This window comes from Erithacus rubecula (assembly GCF_903797595.1).
Source record: "Erithacus rubecula genome assembly, chromosome: 22".
Taxonomy (NCBI): domain Eukaryota; kingdom Metazoa; phylum Chordata; class Aves; order Passeriformes; family Muscicapidae; genus Erithacus; species Erithacus rubecula.
The window spans coordinates 10,316,787-10,331,343 of NC_136674.1; the positions used below are offsets into that span (position 1 = coordinate 10,316,787).

Sequence of the window (14,557 nt, forward strand, 5' to 3'; positions counted from 1 at the left end):
AACTGCTTTGGGGTTTGGGGATCATCAGTCCCTCTTGGGTTTGGGATCAGCAGACCTTGCTCTGCAGTGAGTCAAGCAGTGGGGCTGGGGAGCAGGGCCACACAGATGTCCCTCAGGGTGACCCAGTGGCTTTCCCCTGAGCATCACTAACACTGTGCAGCCTGATGGATGATGTGATCTTCATCAGAGACAGCACGGCAGGGAAGAGGCAGGGAGAGACAGAGCACACGCCTGCCTGCTCCGTGTGCTCAGGGATGGCTGCAGTGTTATGCTGTGAACTCCTGTCACCAAGGATCACATCAGCCACCCTCTCCCTCCCTGCCTGCACCACGCTCTGCCTCCTGTCCCGGCCGTGCTGCAGGAGGGGCCCAGCCCTTTCCAGAAGAGGGTTGTTTCCAGCACGGTGTGTCTGGAAGACATTAAAGGAAGGTGTGCAAGCATGCCTGGGAAAGAACCAGGCATCCTGGGGCAGAGCTGAACATCCCCAGGGCAAAATCGGGCATGCCCTGGGCAGAGATGGGCATCTTTGCAGTAAATCAGGCATCCTGGGGCAAAACTGAGCATTCTCGAGGCAGAGATGGGCTTCCCTGGGGCAGAACCGGGCATCCTGGGGTAGAGCTGAGCATCCCCGGGACAGAGCTGGGCATCCCCGGGACAGAGCTGGGCATCTCTAGGGTACAGCTGGGTATCCAGGGCCAGAGCTGAGCAGCTCTGGGGCAGAGCCGGGCAGGGCTCGGGCCGGTGCTGTCCCCAAACCCCCATCCCAGCAGCTCCGAGGCTCCCCGGCCCGTTGCGGGGGATGCGGTGCGGGAGATGCGGTGCGGGGGATGCGGGCTCGGCTCGCCGCCGCCGCCTCATCAATAGGCACCAGCGCCCGCTCCCGCAGCGTTGCCGTGGAAACCGGCGGAGCCGCCGCCATTGGCGGCCCGGGGTGCGGCGCGGCCCCCCCGGTGCCCGGCCCGGCTCCGTATCGATGACTCGGCAGCGGCTGCGCCGGGGGCTGCCCGGGGCCGAGGCGAGGGGCTGGCAGCTCCCCCGGCCCCTCCGCTACGTCATGGGGCCGGGGGCGGCGGGGGGCTGAGGGCGGCGGGAGCAGCCTCCGCACGGGGAGCCGCGGATCCGGGCGGGGACGGAGCCATTCTCCGTGCGGGACGGAGCCAGCCCCGGTGCGGGGATGTTACCGCTGCGGCCGCCCCCGGCCCCGCCGCGGAGGAGCGCGGCCCGGACTGCTCCAGCCGCCGCTCTGATGCCCTCGGCTTTCCCCCGCCGGCTCCCGACGGCCCGGGCAGTCGTGGCCGGTGCGGAGTGAGCCCAGCCCTGCCCCAGCCATGCAGGAGCCGGAGCGCGGCGTGCCCAGCGCGGCCCCGGGGCAGAGCGGTGCCCCCGCCGCCTCCGCCCGCCCGGACCTGGACACGCGTGAAGGCGCGGAGGGTGACACGGCCAGCTGCCAGATGTCCCCGGGGTCGGAGCGGGACGGAGCGCCCCAGCCCCGGGAAGAGTCCGCGGGAACCCCCCGCGTCCCCCCGCCGGAGCCCCAGCAGGTTCGCTCCGCGCTGGAGCTCGTCAGGCCGCTGCGAGAGATGGACCGGACAGACAGATCCCCCCAGGTAAGGCGGGGGTCGGGCTGTGTTTGCTCCTTCTGGGACCTCGGTACGAGACGGGCACGGGCAATTGGGAACGCGGGGCTGCGGCTCAGCCACCCGCAAAACCATCCCGGCGGGGCTGGCACCTGCCACGGCCGCCGCCGCACACCCGCCAGAGAGAAGGGAGCCTTTGCTGCCCTTCAGCAGGGGTTTCCAGCTGCCTCTGGCCCTGGAAAACGCTGGAGCTGGTGCGGGGTCTTGCCGGAGCCCTGGCGGGGCCAGCGCTAGGCAGAGCCCACCCGGAGCAGGCACAGCCCTGCACCCGCCAAGGCTGAGCCATCCCTGCGGCATCTCCCCGTTCACGGCAGCATCAATGGCTCTGCAGGTCGTAGCAGGGACATGATTCACTGCCACCCTCTTCCAGAGCATCCTCTCTCCTCTCTGGAGGGCTTGGGCCACCTCCGCAGGAGGAACCGGCCCCTGCAGGCAGCACCCGGGCACCTCGGGGCAGTGCAATGCCCGGCCCCTGCAGCATCTCCCCAAAAACAGCCCGAAAGGCTTTCCCAGGGTCTCACCGCCCTCATCTACATCACAGAAGTTCATCGGCTCACCCTGTTTAGGACAGCTTGCCACCCTTTCCCTTGGGGAACATAAGCCATCTTCCTGGGATCTGGGGAAGCTCTCTGATGCTTTTAAAATAGGGGAGAAAACAGCTCTTGACCTTTTCATCTTGAGCACAGGGGAGAAGAGCTGACCAGCACTGGTCGGGGTCTAGCGCGGGTGTTTTGAGCAAGGCTGTGCTGTGCTGCTGAGCCCAGCTGGAGAGCAGCCTGGAGCAGCCTGCAGGAGAAATGGCACCCCTGGAAACCCACCGAGGAAGAACATGATTTCACTCCAGCACAGTTTGTTAAGGGTCTGTTCTGAAGGACTGTTTAGAGTGATGCTTAAGGAAAGACCATGTTGAACCTTAGTCTGACTCTGAACCCAGCCCTGGCTGTGCCAGAAGCACTGCAGTCAAAACATGGGACAGCAGAACAGGATGGATTTCTGTTCCCACCCCTCTTTTGTATCCCAGGAGTCCAGTCGGTTGTGCCAGTCTTCAGAGAATACTGGCTTGGGTTGGAAGGGACCTTACAGATCATTTCAGCTCCTGCCGTGGGCAGGGATACCTTCCACTAGACCAGCTTGCAACAATCCCTGCCTAGCGTGTCCTGGAATGCTTTCCTTTGGAAGAGCCAGCTGGCCAGGGAGGGAGTAGGTGCTGTGTCCTGGTGGAAGCCTGGGTGGGAAGGCTGGGATTGGAAGGAGGGCAGGGGGCTGGTTCAGAGGGGGGTTTGTGGGTGCTGCCGCAGCTGAACTGCACGTGTGGGGTGGGAGCTGAGCCCCAGTTCTTGCTGATCCCTGCAGTGCGTCCCCCCCATTGGTCTCTGTGGAGGTGACTGCTGAACACCTGCCATCCAGTTTGCCTTGGTCCTTGGGCTGCACCGAGTGTTTTCCTGCAGTCCTGGAGGCTCCTGGTTGCGTGGGAGCCTTCCCACAGCATTCTGGCAGCACCATGGTAGTACCATCATAGCACCATGTACTGGGGCAGCACTGTGCTGGGGTTGCTGGTGCTGGTGGAGTTGTGATGTGCTCTGCTGCCAGAATCATGGTGCTGTGGGACTGGTGTGACTCTGCTGCATCATGGCAGTGCCACAGTAGCACTGTGATGTCATTAGGGTGGTGCTGGTGGTACCATGGCAGTACCATCCTTAACATTGACATTGATCTCCAGAAAGGTTACCTTGTGTTTTCCCGGGGTAAAAAAAATGCAGTGGTTTCTCCTGGAGCCAAGTGGCTTTAGGGATGTGAAAGGCCCTAGGAGGGAGCTCAGTTCTGCTGTCAGCAGCACAGCAAGTGCTGGTGCTGCTGGGTTGTGGAGCAACACCCTCCTGGGTGTCAAGGGGGACAGCTCAGCCTGGGGACAAGGTGCTGTGTTAGAGCTGGGGCCAGTACAGGCTTGCTCAGCTCCCCTCCAAAGCTTGGCTGCTCCTGGCCAGGCTGGGAACATGCCCTGTATGTCGTGCTGCCAGGGCCAGGCTTCCTTTAGGACATTTGTTCTTGGAATGTCAGATCTGCATAATGTGAACAGTACAGCTGCCTCCAGGGAGTCCTCTCCTGGTGTGGGGAAGAGCCTCCTGAAGGCTCATCACTGACAGAGTTGATTAAAGATGTTGATTTTATGATGAAGCTCTTGCTGTGTGTCCCAGCCTCTGACACCACTGCTCAGCCATTCCCTCAGGGACAGGCTGTGGAGAGGCATTAAGACTGTAGGTCAAGTTAATCTTGGTGTTCTTGCCTGGGTCTCTCCTGAGTGCAGAGTGTGGAGAGCTGTTGCCTTCCTCCATCTGGGAGTTGGCAGAGGAACTCTGGAGTTAGGGAGGTGGGAGGAGGGGACACACCTGGAGCCTCCCATGCAGCCCCTGCCCCCAGAAGGCTCCAGAGATGGGAGACACTGATCATGTCCTGACCAGGCAAGAGTTGAATTTCTCCAGGGACTGGGATGCTACCAGAGGAATGTTCTCCACAGCCTGGTGGGAATTTTCCTTGTTCAGATTTGTGCCCACATCACTCCATCCATTTGTCCCTACATCCTGCAAGGCACTGCAGGCTTCCCCAGCTTCTCAGCACAGCAGTGTGTCCTACCATGGCCCCACTGGATAATGCTCTCTAGGCTTTGTCACAAGTGTATCCTTCCTCCTGGGCCTTTGGAATTGCTCTGGTCCTGCTTCCCAAGATTTCTGTGTGGACATGGGACACAAGAAATTACTTTCCTGCTGAGAATCTCCAGGCACAGCAGGCGTAAGATCCCCATCCAAATAATGAATATTAGAGAAGCAGAAAAACACTGTCTGTGTAGGAAGAACGGGGTTAAAGTGGCACAGATACAGTCTGTCTGGAAATTGGAAAGTTCCCAGAATGCTGTCAGATGGATTTTAGAGCACTTCCCACAAGAGTTCAGTGCCTGCATCTCTCAGGGGATGCTGCTCCAGCAGGATCTGCTTTGGCCCTGGAAAACTCATGCTGGTTTGGGAGTGGGCTGCTGAAGGGAAGGCTCCTTCCTGGTGCCCTACATTGACAAGGGAAGAGGACCAAGGTCGTTCACTTTCTGCATATTCCCTGCATCCTTCCCTTCCAGGATTACTCATCTCCCCAAGCTCCCCAAATCACTCATGGAAGGGATGAGCTCAGCAGCTGACCATTCCCTGTTCCCATCCCACACAGGCAAGGGGCACACTCTGAGCTGGTTCTCGTGACTTCTTCTCAATCACAAGAGGTTGCTTTGGATCTGAATTTCTTAAAATCCAAGCCTCAGTTTCCCTTGAGGTCATGTGGATCTGAGAATATTCAAGAAGGCCATAAACCCAACTGAAAATGCTTAAATCAAGGAACCCTCCAGTGACTAGGAATTTAAATAGCCACAAAAAAAAAAAACAACTGTTGGTCCCAGTGGGGCTTAATAATACAAAGCAGAGACACAGGAAGAATTATAAAATGCTGGTAAATATCCTCCACATCAAGTGCTCAGGCCAAGCTGCATTTAATGATAAGCTCAATGCCTTTTGCAGGAATTTGTGGTCTTTCAAGAGCTTCACATTTTCCATTGGCAAGGCTGGAAAGCTGTTCATTTAGTGTCTGAGGGTGTGCAGAGCTGCACCCTTGACAGCAAAGGGTAGGTCAGCAGAATGAAAGATGGCAGTAGGACAGGGAGACCTTGGGCAGTGGAGCCAGTTCTTGCCATTTCCTGCAATCCCAATTAGAAGATTGTGTTCCATCACACTCAAAATCTGAGTAAAATAATTTTCCTTGGTTTGGCAGGCTCAGCCTCATGCAAATGCCTTAGTGCTGTTTGCTGCAGCACTGTAGATGCATGGCCACCTCAGGCAGCTGTCTGCCAGGAAGAGCCAGTGCCTCTCTATTTGTAGGAGTGAATGGAAAACAAGGCAAAGTGAGACTAGGAAGGGGAAGGCAATGCTCATTTTAGCTCCTTTTCTGATTAAGCTCACACCTTCTGTGCAAAGACATGTCCAAATGGCTTGGCCAGGTCACTTGTGTGAGATGTGGAGGGTGAGGGACACCAAGCAGTGCCTCCTCACTGTCTTCTGGGCTCCTCTGGGCTGGTGGGATTTGGGACAGGGCTGTCACACTGTGCTGTGTTGGCCAGTGCCAGACCATGACCAAGATGAACAAGAACACTGATCCCAACCTAGAATCACAAAATCCTGGTTTGGGTTAAAGGGACTTCAAAGCCCATCCAGTGCTACCCCTGCCATGGCAGGGACACCTCCCACTGTCCCAGCTGCTCCAGCCCTGTCCAGCCTGGCCTTGGGCACTGCCAGGGATCCAGGGGCAGCCACAGCTGCTGTGCCAGCCCTGCCCACCCTCACAGGGAACAATTCCTTCCTATCTTATCATGCCATAGCCTGGGTAACTGGAGCAGCTTTTTAGTCAATGTGACTCAAAAGAAAAGGTGTTCTTGGCCCCTGGGAAGCTGCCAGTGATTTGCAAAAAAAGGAAGAAGTGGGTGACAAACTGCAGTCCAGATTTCTAGGCAAAAACTGACTTATACATGCTAAATCTGCCCCTCAGCTCCCTGATGTACTCTGCTAGGAGGAAGAGCAAATATACCTCTTCAGAGCTGGACATGGTGAGGAATTGAGTATTTCCACTGCATCAAAGCACACCTGTGATCATGGATGCTGCTGCTGAGGCTCTGTGGTGAGGAGAGTTGGTGTTGACTTTGCAAGCTGTGGTCCTCTTAGAGAGCTGTGGCTCTTCTTTATGGGCAGGGGATTTACTGAGCTGCAGCTCAGTGGCTTCCCAGGGTGAAGACAGAAGTCTCATGTCTTTCTTGGGAGTGTTTTTTTGGATTAGAATTTCTGTTACAGGGAAGATGAGATATTAGAGAACAATCATTCCTACTCCAGCCATCAAACATCAAACCTGGAAAGAATTAAATTTTATCATTCTTCACCAGGGGTTTTGGGGCTTTTTGCATGTTCACAAAAGAGAATTATCTGACACGTGGCATCCAGAAAGAGTCCAGATGCTCCACAAAGACCTCAGGGTGCTCTGGGCCTGAGCCTGCAGTGCTGGGAGCTGCAGACTGACCTCTGCTTAGCAACAAAAAGCTCCAAAAATGTCTTGTAGTAAGCCAGTGCACGTTTTAGCTCCAATGATTTGCAATGTGCATGAGTACACAGCAGCAGAGGTTGCGAAGTCTTTCTGTGTTTGCACTGAAGTTTTTCACACATTGCTTCCCACATCTTCTACATTTTGCTTTTTTTTTTTTTTTTTTTTTTATGGTGGAAATACTGTTGCATGAGTTACTTCTCTGCAGATTTAATCATTTGTTCAGCAGCAACCAGAAAATTCTGCAGTGAGGGGAAAAGACAGCTTAGCTGTCATGGATTCAGAATGTTACAGCCTGGTCAGGTTTTATGGTGCACAGCCTGTCTACCATACATTCCCCAGGTGGGCAGTGGAACAGAGACATCCCCTGAGTGCACTGAGGATGAGCTCAGTCCTGCTTTACCAAGAGTGGAGCATGGCCAAATCTTTTTGGAAGCTGGTAAGAGACAAGCTGTAAAAGACAAGAATACCAGTGTTCAAAGGGGAGTTGGTAGGATAGGCTTTTTACCTTTTTTCACTTTACAAAATGCAAATATCTTTCTCACCAGGTGTGTAGGTAGCAAAGACCCTGTAGGGGACACAGGGGTGGCCAGGAGTCACACAGTGGCCCAAGAGCAGGAGGGTGATGTTACTGTACTTGAGGAGTGTTGCACAACCTGATGCTGCTGCAGGTTATCTGATGGATCAGCTGCAGTTTGTGGCCACACACAACCTGGGATTGCAAAACACTTAGTGCTTAACAGGGAGGGAGCTGGGTCACAGCTGGGGAAAGGCTGTCCAGGGCCACACAGACCTTGTCATGCCTCTGCTCCAGGTGGGTTGTGGCTGTCTGGAAGCAGGGACACGTCTCCATAGCCCACTGGAGAGCAGGGTCACGAGCAAACTGGCCAAACAAAAGAACAAAAATTGTTCAGCCAGATGAGAACCTGCATCCTGAGCAGCACCTGTCCCCTGCCAGAGTCCCTCATGGCTTCTCCAAACCCTCCATTCCTCACAATTCCCCACCCTATTTTCTGTCTGATGGTGAAGGATGAAGAATCACATGTGCAGCACCTCAGGAGCATTTCAAAGCCACCTTCCTAGCAGCCATGAGGTATTTCAGTGTCATTTTCTCTCATCTCCTTGCAAATCCTCCTGTTTTTTGCTGTCAAAGGTGAGGAATTGTGCTGCATTGCACCCTGGACCCAGCTGCAGCCTTGGATTTTGGAGAGCTGATCCACTGCCTTCCACTCACATTCCTCCCTGTCTCAGTTTTGCAGGAACATTAATTTCTCCCTGGTTGGGGGGCTGGAGAAGCTGAGCTCATCAAAGGACAGTGAGCCAGGGCCATCAGGGCTACTGAGCTGATTATTCTCCTCCTGGAATAGCTGGGTTTGTGTTCCTGGGATTCATAATGGTGCTTCCATCAAGGGTTTAAAGATAGAGAGGACCTGGTTTTGTGAGACTCCAGTTTTAGCTGCATGTAATTTTAAACACCCAGTCAGGAGCATATGAAGAGCTGGCAGTGGTCAGAGAGTGTGCAGGAGAGGATGCCTGGGGAAATGCAGAGAAACAGCAAATGTATTGTGACTGCTTCTGTGAATATTCCCTCAATATCTTCCAATTCATGGCTCCAGCACTCCTCATGCTGGAGGCAGGATTTTTGAAGTTAATAGCCTTGGATGGATTTTTTCTTCCGTGAATTTGTTACATGGGGTGATAAAAATCAGATAAATGAGGAAATCACATAAATAAGGGCAAGTAGTGGGCTGGAAGAGGGATGGGCAGCAGGAGAAAATGCTGACTGATGCAAAGGGGAGTTGGCAGCACACAGGGCAGTGGGGAAGTGCCCTAAAGGCAAGGGCACAAGAGAGATGTTTGTGTCTGAAACCAGGAATGGCACAAAATGCAGGAAGGAAGCAGACAAGCACACTGGGATGCACTGCGTGTCAGAGGAGTGGCAGGATAACCAAGCTTCATCCCAGGCATGTCTCTAACTTCTCCCATACCTATGGCAGCACTGTCCCTGTTCCCTGGGTGGGGATGTGCTGGCTGCTCACTGTGCCAGCAGCAGCAGCACTGGGGCTTGCTCTGCTCACTGACCGAACAGGAGGTGAGGCTATTTTTGTCTTGCTTTTGACATGCAGTGAGGACACTGTAGAAGAGCAGCCTATAGAAAATAACTTTGTTCTGTGAGGTGGTTGATTCCCTTGAAACTGTCTGGAAGAGGAGAAAATGGATTGGCAATGACAGGCTTCATTTCCAAGTGAAGAGGATTGAGAAGTTAAGGGACCTAATTACTGAAGTCAGGTGGAACGAACAGCTAAAGGGCTTTGACATGGTGGAGGCTTGGGGACAATTATTTCTAATGAAGGAAAGGTGGTAGATTTAATACATTCCAGATAGCAGGAGAGCTGGGATAGTTTCATCTGGGAAATCACTCTGCAAGGTGTCTGAAGATGGGGGTTGTGTTCAGAGGTGGCTCCTGCAAAGCAAACCCAGGAACTGGACCCTGGATCAGCTGCAGATGGAGAAGTCAGGACATCTTGAAATTGTCAGTGGTTTATATGCTCCTGCTCATGGGGCCACCTGGAAAATTCCTCGTCCCTGTCTGTCTTTCAGCAGGGATTTCAAAGCAGGCTGGGTTCAGGCTTTGGCTGTTCCCTGGGCTGGTGGGTGCCAGGCTGTGCCACGGTGCTGCCACAGCCTCAGCCGCAATGCAGAGCACGGCTGCGTGTAGTGCCTGCCTGATTTACTGTCCCCCCTATGGCCTCCTGCATGTTTTCTGCAGGACTCTAAGGACTGTGCTGGATGCTGGGTGCTCCAGAGGGATTTTGCCTGCATGACCCATTTAACAGCCTGGCTGGGCAGCTCTCCCTGCAAAAGCCGCTGCCGCTCTCCAGTGCATTTGAAGTTCTCAGGTGAAAAAGCAGCAGTTTTCTGGCAGCTGCTGTGCTGAAGCTTTTCTTTCTTTGCTGTTCTCAATGCATCTTGGAGAAACTTTGGGCTCTACCTGCCAAAAGACTTGACAGATGAAATGGAGGCTTCAAAGCCTGCTGCTCTCCTCCCTCAGCATCCCTGTTGTTCTGCTCCTGCCTTCCTCTCATTTTAGAAACTTTCCCTGTGGCAAAAGACCACGTCACTTGCGTTAATTTTTAGGTTAATGTGTTAGTGGCCAAGGATGCTCCTGATCTGGGGAATGTGGCTGCCTGGAGACCCTCTCTGCTGCCCCACGGTGTCAGCTCTGCCTTGGCTCACAGAAACCCTCCCTGACCGATGAATGCATTTGGATTCCAGCTCCTGCTGACACTTCTGTATGTCTTCATTTGGATGAGTCACTTTGGGGGGGAGCCTCTGCGTCTCTCCTCCCTAATGGTTTCTTCCAGCTCCCCATGAAAAACACCGTGGGAGCCCCAAGTGCAGCCAGCAGCGAGATTGCGCCGTGCAGCGCGGGATCCTTAAGAAACTGCAGAGCGGTTGATAAATTAAAAGCCATTTCATTATAGGAAATGAATGTTTAATGAGCGTGGGATGACGTCTAGACAGCCCTTCGGTTCCAGGCTCTCCGTGGTCCTGGAGGAGGGCTCAGCTAACGCAGCCAGCGCTGGCTCGGCGCCGGGGAGAGGGTTTGGCAAAGCGTTGGTGGCAGCGAGGTCCCCGCGCGGGACAGACGTCCTGGCACAGCAGGGATCTCCTCGCCTGCTCGCTGCTGCTGTCCCTTGTGCCTCTCTGGGCAAAGCCCCAAGGAGCTGCGGCCGCAGAGGGACGTGCTGGCACAGGGGAGGCTTGGCCCTGTGCCTGGCCCAGCCTGGAGCACAGAGCCACACTCTCCTGCTCCATGGCACCTTGCCTGGGGAGGCTGCAACATCCACAGAACGGGAAGGGACATGCCAGCCTTTGCCCTGTTGTGACACGAAACCTGGGCTCAACTGGGGACAGCCTGGCATGGCTGGGGGTGAGGAGTTATGAGCCTTTGCATCCTGCCCTGATGGAATGGTTTATGGCTACAGAAATGGGGCTTCAAATACAGAAATTTGAATGTAGGTCCCCAAATATCCCCATGCCATGTTGGAGGTGCTGATTCCCCCACTGAAACCCCATGCTGCTGATGTCAGAAGTCCTGGCTGGCCGATGGGGGAGCAGGAGCACATCAGTTCCTCCTCAGAAGCTCTCCTGCTCCCATTGCAGTGCAGAGGCTGCTGGCTCTCAGTGCTCGCCCTGTCTCAGGGCAACCACAGACAAGAATTTTGAGGCCTCTTGGCAGTGGCAAGGAGATGGAAATAATGCACTTTGACTTCATCACAGGGCTGCCTGCTTGGCTCTGGGGGTGGCAGCAGGGAAACAGCCTGAGGCACTGCCATTCACAGCCCAGGAGATACTGGTAGGACCCCTCTCTCCATGCCCCTGCCTTGCTTTGTCCCCTCTGTCACCTGCAGTGCCCGCAGCGTGGATTCCCAGGCTGAGGAAGTGTTTTGCTGTTCCTGGAGCTGGTGATGGGGGAAATGGTCTCTGGGACACCTCCCTGTCCCTGTAAAGCTGCAGGGATGGGACTGATGCTGCAGCAGCTGGTACTGGGCACAGAGCTGTGCACACGGCTCCTAGGGGAGCTTCTTGATATCCCTGTGAGTTCAGGGATTTCCTTTGTTCCTGGGCCTACCCTGACCATCCCTGGGAGCAGCCCTAAGTTGTTGGAGTGCAAGAGAGAGCATTCAGATGCTGCAGTGGGATGTCCTCAGGAACAGAGGCCTGGAGTGCCTGGGAGGGAAAAAAATAGAGGAAGATGCATTTTTGCTTTCCCACATGTGGGTAGCAGTACAGTCTCCTTCTATGCGACATATTTCACTCCAGCTTTCACAAACCCTGGGATTGCTGTGGGGAGGGTGGGCATCTAAATACCACTCTGCCAAAAGCCTGTCAGCTCATGGCACATCATATCCTGGTGTCTCATGGGGTTGATGGGGCTGGGGACACAATGTGAGGCTGATGAGAAGCGCTGGGTGTCATCTTCTGATTATTTTGTTTGTTTGTTTGTTTGTTGTGTTGTTGTTTTCAACCTCCTTCAGCTGTGTTTTCCCTCCCTGCTTTGTCAAGGCATTTCCATACAGGTGTGAGAAGTTGGGAGAGCCATGGGCATGGCACCATGCTCAGGATTTCAGTGGGAGAGGACTTTGTGGTCTCCTGGTCACTGGTCTCCTGCCCTATCTTTACAGTGGACATGATGGAGAAACCAGAATTGTTCGAGTGTAACGAGATCTCCTAGAGCTGAATTCCTGTCTGAGCTCTTGCTACCTGGAAAGCTTGGGCAGCATTCCTTTGGGAGTGAGGGATGTTTCCCCTGTGGCTTTGGCTGGAAAACTGCAGGGCAGAGCTGTGCACACCAGGAAGGTCGTGGCCATTCAGCAGGGACTCGTTGGGCTCTGGGAGTGGGTCTTGCAAGACCTGCCTGGCTGCTGGAAAAACATGTGGCTGGATCTTCCCGAGGCACTGCCATATGGCAGCTGTGAAGCAACAGCTCAGCTCTGAGCTTTGCTAACACTCAGAAATCCTCGCTGGGAGCTGCTCTGGTAGCGAGCCTGTGGTGAGCTGCTCTCAGCAGGAAGCAGCAACCGCAAAACTATATACAGCTCCTGGCAGAGCTGCTGCTGCTGCTGCTTTTGAGGTGCCAAAAAGAAGGTGGTGGTGTTTGCAAAGAATCTTGCATGTCACCTTCCTGAGCCAAGGCTGACACAGAGGGGAAGATCTGGAGTCTGGCTTTGGGGCATCTCCTGAGTCAAACACAAGTGCTGGTGTGGGGAAGAGGGCAAGGAAGTCTGGTTGCCTCCAAAACCATGTGGTGCTGGAAGCCACATGGGTCCCTTAGCCATGGGGAGCAGCACACCTGTCTGGAGTGTCAGGGGTTGTATTCTGCCTGCCTGGGTCTTGTGGCTTTTCCTGTGCTTCACCTGAGCCCATTTGGATGGTTCCATAGCTTAGGACAACTGAAGGGTCTGGGCTTTTTCCCTGGGTGGAAGTTGAAAGAATTCTTAAAGCTATGGAGATAGCAGCTGTCACCCTCAGGGTGACTTCAAAGGCCGGTTGTCCCCCACTGGACATGCAGCCCAGAGGCACTGGACATGCCTCCTCTTGAAATCAGCCCCCATATCCCACCCTTTGCCACCAGCACCATGACCCTGCCAAGGCACAGGGAGGCTGGGCTCCTCACAGAGCTGGGGCTGGTGTGAGGCTGTGGCCCCTCTGCCACTGCCCCTGGTGAATCCCTGTGGCTCTGCAGTCCCTGCCCCAGGCAGGTGAAGCCCTGTGGCCCTGCAGTCCCTGCGCCAGGCAGGTGAAGCCCTGCCTTGTCTCTCTGTGCTGTTTTGCAGAGTGGGGCTGACTACAGCTTCCTTGTGAGCCAGAACACCAAGCTCCTGAGTGCCCTGGAGGAGCTGCGGCGGCGCTGCTGCAGCCTGGCTGAGGAGAACAGCTTGCTGGTGAGCAGGAGATGCTGCTGTGGGATGCTCTGTGGGGAGGGAGTCCTGGACACAGAGAGCTGCTGTCTGCTGCAAACTCTAAGAGATCACAGAGTCACAGAACATGCTGAGTGGGAAGGTATCCACAAGGATAATTGAGTCCAGGTCCTGGCCCTGCATAGAACCATCCCCAAGAGTCACACCTTGCACAGGACTATTATCCAAATGCTTCTTGAACTCATGGGATAATCTGGGCAGGGCCAGAAGACAGAAAATGACTAGGTGCTTTGGGTGCACCCAGGGTCCCTTCACCCTGCAGCCCTCAGCTGGAGCTGGACCCTTCCCTGCAGTGCAGAGCAGGGCTGGGCAGGGGAGGGGAAGTCACTCTTGTTTCCTCTTTAACTGGAAAAGCAGAAACACTGATTCACTCAGCCTTGGCTCTGGGTGACAGTGCAGCACTGCCTCCTGCTCCCATGAGAGCCCAGCACCAAGATCCTCCCCAGCTGCACCCCAAAGCCAAGCCAGGCTGCCACAGCCTGGGCCCTCTGCCTCCTCTCTCATCCCTGACTCCCCAGGTAGGCAGCCAGGACTCTCAGGAAAGTGGAGATATTCTCCTCCTGCATCTTCCCTGGAGAGCACCATCCTTTACCCAGCCCTGCAGTGTGGGGGTGCAGCCCAGCCATGCTGGGCAAATTTAATTGCTCAGCATTTCAGATTTATATCACCCCATTCAAAACACATATTTTAGATCATCTTCTTACACTAAAAGCATAAATTCAGCATGACCTACACCCTGAGGGGTTGCCCTTTATCAGTCATCTGGATTTTAGTGAAGCACAAGCCTGTGTGTTAAATTTGACTCTCAAAAATCAGGCTCAGCCTTCCAGCCCAGGTGCCCATAGTGCACTCTCAAAGGGGGAGGGAGGGAAATAATTGTGAGCATCAGTTGACCTGACATTTCTGCTGATGTGAAAAGATGGCACAACACATCTGGATTTGACCTTGGGAGAAGGAGCCCTTGGCAAGTGGCAGCTTATTAGAACAGACAGATAACAAATAAAAGAGGATTAAGAGTGAACAGAATCAATAGGAATAAAAAGGAAATTTGCTTTGCAAATATCATAAAGTCCTTTGTCACCTTCTCCTGCTCATGCTTTGGTGTCAGGACAGAAAGGACACAGATAAGCTTGCTGTGGTGATGCAGTACAAATCCTCAGGGATGTGTTGAGACCTGTAATCCTGGGGAAATAAACTGGGAAGACTCTGGAATAGAAACCCCAAAGGGTGGGTGGCCAGGATACCCTGATGCTGGAGACTTGTTGAGTCCAAGCTTGCAAGAGGGAGGTTGTAGGTGGAGATAGACCATGTGGGATA

The 14,557-nt window shown here is 54.5% G+C and overlaps 1 protein-coding gene across 2 annotated transcripts in view; it reads left to right on the top strand.

The window, feature by feature from the left end:
- The first annotated feature begins 1,077 nt into the window (after window positions 1-1,077).
- The window catches only part of TSPOAP1 (TSPO associated protein 1), a 66,157-nt gene continuing 52,677 nt past the window's right edge, over window positions 1,078-14,557 (top strand). Inside the window, exons 1-2 of one of the 2 annotated variants that reach the window (XM_079324755.1) lie at window positions 1,078-1,607; window positions 13,097-13,204. In XM_079324755.1, the coding sequence (XP_079180881.1) occupies window positions 1,329-1,607; window positions 13,097-13,204 (387 nt within the window). In that variant the 5' untranslated portion in view covers window positions 1,078-1,328. The remainder of the gene's footprint in view (window positions 1,608-13,096; window positions 13,205-14,557) is intronic. The other variant, XM_079324754.1, reaches the window with a different exon arrangement.